Below are 5,766 nucleotides of genomic sequence, written 5' to 3'. Positions count from 1 at the left end.
TTTGTTTTGGTGTCTAATTTTAAGGTGTTTATAAACTGTTGGAGGAATGAATATTTTACAATTCAAAAAGGGCAACTCTGGGAATTCCCTGGCAGTCCAACAGTTAGGACTCGGCGCTTTCACTGCTGAAGGCTCAGGGTCAATCCCTGGTCAGGGAACTAAGATCCTGCAAGCCACGCAGCACAGCCAAAAAATAAAAATAACCCTTAAAAAAATAAATAAGTAAAAAGGGCAACTCATAATAAATGCTATTAAACAAATATAAAGGCCCATATATACGCAGACATTTCACAAATACTTTTTGCTCCCAACTTAGACACCAGACAAAAGGGATCTTTCTTTTTTATTAGATTAAAAAACACAAACAAAAGCAGTGTAGGAACTAAGGGAAAAGATAGGGAAAGAAATACAGAGACGGGCTGGACAAAGATCAGTGATGACAAAGGGGAGAAGTGGGCTTCTTAAGAGCCCTAACTTAAGAGCCCCAAGTTAGGACAGGAAAGAGGTTTCTAAGGACTAGACATCCCTTCATTTGATGACAATTTTCTGGCGCAAGGCTCGGGGCCCAGAGCCAGGGAGGGGCTCAGGAGGTGGTGGGCCAGGGCCCAGGGCTGAAGCAGTGGGCGGCAGTCCGTGGGCAGTGATGTACTTCTTGTAGGCCTCACGGATGATCTTGAAGGCTCGAGCAGTGGCGTAGGGTATGTCTGTAACAGGGTCCCGGTACAGGGCTGGGCGATGGGTCACTGGGCAGACCTCCTGAACAGGGACCTTTGGAGGCCGCCCTTGGGGAAACCATTCCTCAAACGTCGCATCGTCACTAAAAGTGATGAAGGTACGTGAGCAGCGAGCAGGAGGGATGACGGGTCCAGTCCCAGCACGGGGAGTCAATGCAGAAGCTGTGGGAGCAGGATCAAGTCTGAGGGAAAAGACAGAGAAAAACACAAAGAGCTGTGGGACTTCCCTGGTGGTCCAGTGGTTAAGACTCCTCTCTCCCAATGCAGGGGACCCGGGTTCGATCCCCAGTCAGGGAACTAGATCCCACATGCACACCGCAACTAAGACTGAGCGCAGCCAAATAAATAAATAAATAATTCAAAAATTTAAAAAAGCTGAGGAGAGAAAACTGATAAAGAAAGAGATCAGACAGGTGAGGAAAGAGGAGGAGGCAGTGGGTGGCAACATTCTGAGAGAATCTATTAAGTGATAGGACAAAACAAAGCAGAGCTAGATGGAAAAGCAGAAAAGGAGAAGAGAGAGGCTAAAAGAGAAATAGGAGATGACAGGAAGAGGAATCTGAAAGATACTCAGGTGTTAGAGAGCTGTGTGAGGAAAGCAAGTGAGATGGGGCTGAGGGAATACAAGCTGAATACAGGAGAAACTGCACTCCTCTTCTCCCCTTGAGGTTCCCTCACTCACCCTTCTACGTCGACATTCTCTTCTTTAGGGCCTGGCTCCCCAACTAGTGGCACTGTCACTGAATGGTAGGTGATTATGGGCCCAGGGCACTTCCGCTTCTTGTGGACCTGCTTCTTTTTGTCAGCCTCAAGCCGCTCATATGTCTCTTCAGGAAGAAATGAGGGGATGGTCAATTCTTCCCAAACCCCAGGTCTGTCCTACAGTCTCTTATCTTCCTGGCTGTCTAGTCACTGCCTACCCAAGCCAATCAGGAAAGTCCTCTAAGGCCCTCAAGCATCTCCCATTTCATAAGCTTTCTGCTTGCCCTTCTTGACATCCTCTCTGCTCATCATTTCTTAGGTCCACTTGGTTCCTCACCCACTCAGAACTGTAGGACTTCAGAGTTGAAAGGGACCCTTTGATGAAGAGCCTACTCATTTCCCCAGATACCCCTCCGTTACAGCCCTGTCAACTTGCTCCCGTCCAAGGCAGTGCACTGCATCTTCAGGCATCTCTAGTCATTTAAGAGTTCTTTCCCATTTTGAGCTGCAACATACTTCCTGTTGACACTGTTTTACCTTTTAAGGCCTTAAGGGACACAAGTCTAACCTGTCTTCCACTTGACAGTCCTTTAAATAGTTGAAATTAGTATCCACGAAGCAACAGACAAGGGATTAATCTCCAAAATATACAAACAGCTCATGCAGCTCAATATCAAGAAAACAAACACCCCAATCAAAAAATGGGTGAAGACATATATAGACATTTCTCCAAAGAAAACATACAGATGGCCGAGAGGCACATGAAAAGATGCTCAACATCACTAGTTATTAGAGAAATGCAAATCAAAACTACGATAAGGTATCACCTCACACCGGTCAGAATGGCCATTATCAAAAAATCTACAAACAATAAATGCTGGAGAGGGTGTGGAGAAAAGGGAACCCTCTCGCACTGTTGGTGGGAATGTAAACTGATATAGCCACTATGGAGAACAGTATGGAAGTTCCTTAAAAAATTAAAAATAGAATTATCATATGACCCAGAAATCCCACTACTGGGCATATACCCAGAGAAAACCATAATTCAAAAAGACACACGCATCCCAACGCTAACTGCAGCACTATTTACAATAACCAGGTCATGGAAGCAACCTAAGCGTCCATCAACACATGAATGGATAAAGAAAATGTGGTATATAAATGCACTGGAATATCACTCAGCCATAAAAAGGAACGAAATTGGGTCTTCTGTAGGACGTGGATGGACCTAGAGACTCTCATACAGAGTGAAGTAAGTCAGAAAGAGAAAAAAAAATACTGTATGTTAACACATATACGTGGAATCTAGAAAAATGGTACAGATGAACCTGTTTGCAAAGCAGAAATAGAGACACAGACGTAGAGAACAAATGTATGGACATCAAGGGGGGAAGGGGGTGTGGGATGACTTGGAAGATTGGGATTGACATATATACACTAATATGTATAAAACAGATAACTAATCAGAACCTGCTGTACAGCATAGGGAACTCTACATAATGCTCTGTGGTGACCTAAATGGGAAGGAAATCCAAAAAAGAGGGGATATATGTATACATACAGCTGATTCACTTCGCTGTACAGCAGAAACTAACACTGTAAAGCAACTACACCCCAGTTAAAAAAAAGAAAGAAAGAAATTAGTGTCCGTCTCTGTCCAGGCTGATCACAACACCCCTTCCACTGAACCATTCCTCATACAACGTGGTTCTGAGTCACTCCCTCCTTTGCCACCCCTGTGCCTAAAATACTCTTCTATTCCTGTACTTATCACAGTCTATGGCAGAGGCTGCAAGATGGCAGCTCCCTTATGTGTTTTGCTTGATTTGGATAGCGTTTTAAAGAAAATTTTGAATTAGTTGCTGACATTTAAAAGTCAGAAAATTACATTTAAACACAGAGATTTCTGGTCCCTTTTAAAAATAATAAGAAAATCTGGCAACCCTGTGTCTGTATTCTCACAGGGCAACAATTAGCTGAGCTGAGTAACTGCTCCTCCTTTCAGGCACTCCTCTCTAGTTCACCACAGTTCCCCTGGCTGGACCCGGTGACACTGCTCTATGGCAGTTCATTGTTGGTATATATGTCTCTTCCTTAAGGGCAGTGACTGTGACTCATATTACCTATACATTATCACGGTCACGCAGCATTCCACACATTACAGGAATTCAATAAAGATTTGTTAATGTATAAACAGATCTAAATATTCCTGGTCCCTTTGTCCTCCTTAAACGTGGGTACTGTGAACACAATCCTCTAGATAGAGTAAGAGCAAAAGAGTTCTCTGGACTACACCCCCCTGCCCCCCATCCCCCCACACCCCCAGTGATTTAACCTCTTTTGTACTTGAATTCTGGTTGGTAATATTGCTTTCTTTCTCTTGAGCCAACCTTCCAACCCTTCTCTCGAACACTTCCCTGTACCCTCTGTGACTCCTGCTCTATAATCAGCCAACTCATCTATTTCCTCAATTTCCTCACTCAGCATGCCTTCCAAAACTTGCCTTACGGGAAACCTGTCTTCCACAGAGGCCAACACTCTCCTCTGGTACAGGCTGATTATTCTCCCACATCCTGGGCAGGATGTGCCCATGTCCTGTTGGGCCCCACACTTCAGGTCTCTTTGCTCTACACTCTAGATACCTTTGTTCTTCTAGGTCTTCAGTACTTCTAACACCAGAATATCTCTTCATTCTATCTATCACCCCTTCCAGCCTTCATTTTCCTTGTTATTTATTTATTTATTCATTTAAACCCTCTGTTTTATTTATTTTTTGGCCGCACAGCACAGCATGGGGGATCTTAGTTCCCCAACCAGGGATCGAACCCGTGCCCCCTGCAATGGAAGCGCGGAGTCTTAACCACTGGACCGCCAGGGAAGCCCCTTGTTTTCCTTTTTAAATCGAGCTTAGGTTCCTCAATCTATCAGTCATTCTCTTGTCAGTCTAAGCTCCCTCGCCCAGACCTGGATTGCTGAGTGCTACTGGAGAAAAGTTACACAATAGGTAGAGTGGAACCCCAGAAATTCATGGTCCCAAACTTCAACAGACCTGCCAACACCAGCAGATGATCCTATCTCCACAACTATTTCAAACAGTCTTCACTCTCAAGCTTCCAACTCTATTCCCAACACCTGAGAGATGACAGTGCCTAAAAGACATCAGATGAAAACTACTGCACTGTCCTGCTCTGGATTTACAACCCTACAACTATGAGCCACCCTTCCTTCCTTCCTCTTAATGGAGGCCAATTCTTCCACCCATGCCCTAGCTCCCACCCTGCCTCCCATTTCTCCCAAACCCTACACTACTAACAATCCTTTCTTTCTTTTCTGTCTTTAAATTCTTTCAGTTGCATCTCACAAAAAATACACACTCTCCAATCTTTGAATAAAACAGAACAATGACAAACTCTACCTTGACCCCAGACTTCCCTGTTCCCTCTCCTACCCTTCATGGCCAAATTTTAGAAGTCTGGCTTCCCAACCAACTTCCAAATGGCTTGGTCCCCAAAAAGTGCTAAGGTCATCTCTGACCCCCATGTCACCAAAACCAATGGACACTTCTCAGTTCTCTTCACTGGTGTCTCAGCAGCTACTGTCCTCTAACAGTCCCTTTCCTTAGTGCTCTTATGACAAACTCTCCTGGAGTTTCCCACTCTCTGGCCACTTCTCAGATTCTTTTCTAAGCTCCTCCTCTTATAGGAGACCATTACATTTTAGTGTCTGCAGGACCTTCTTGAGCCTCTGTCTACTCTTCTCCCTCTATGCTTTCTCCCTGGGTAATCTCATCCACTCCAATGTCAATTACCATCCATATTCTAAAACCTCCGAATTTATATTTCTAGCCCAGATATCTTGTCCAAGCATCAGATCTGTGTATTTAACTGACTTCTCAGCACTGCATGAACTGTTCATAGACACTTCAAATCCAACATGTTCAAAAATGAGCTTATTATTTTTTCTCCTGCTAAACAAGCCCCTCCAGGATCTCCTACGTCAGTTACTGATATCAGAAGCTTGGGAATCACTTTCTTCACAGTGGCCTGAAACAATCAACGTAGTCAAAGGATACAGATTGTAATTACAGTGACATCAAGTGACCACGTTATTTGTGATGGTTCTCAGTCATTTATATGTTTTAAGAGATAGCTACTGTTTTAAAGCATGGCATTGCCATTATACAGACAGAGGTTATATTTCCCATTTTAAAGCTAATATATTAAAAAAAAAAGTCACGAGAATACATCCTGAAAATGTTGGAAACGAATTAAATCTTTTCTCGGTCATTGTGGTCTTTTGCAGTTAAGTTATCTAAATTTCAAAACTATCA

At 43.7% G+C, this 5,766-nt stretch overlaps 1 protein-coding gene across 1 annotated transcript in view; it reads right to left on the bottom strand.

The window, feature by feature from the left end:
• Window positions 1-46: 46 nt before the first annotated feature.
• Window positions 47-5,766, bottom strand: part of VPS72 (vacuolar protein sorting 72 homolog) — an 11,100-nt gene continuing 5,380 nt past the window's right edge. Inside the window, exons 5-6 of the mRNA XM_082832874.1 lie at window positions 1,417-1,561; window positions 47-916 (exon numbers count right to left, since the gene is read on the bottom strand). Coding sequence (XP_082689000.1) covers window positions 529-916; window positions 1,417-1,561 — 533 coding nt within the window. The 3' untranslated portion in view covers window positions 47-528. The remainder of the gene's footprint in view (window positions 917-1,416; window positions 1,562-5,766) is intronic.

This window comes from Leucopleurus acutus (assembly GCF_964270905.1).
Source record: "Leucopleurus acutus genome assembly, chromosome: 2".
NCBI lineage: Eukaryota > Metazoa > Chordata > Mammalia > Artiodactyla > Delphinidae > Leucopleurus > Leucopleurus acutus.
Note: the sequence above shows the minus strand (reverse complement) of the source record. Positions and strands in the feature narration are given on the sequence as shown.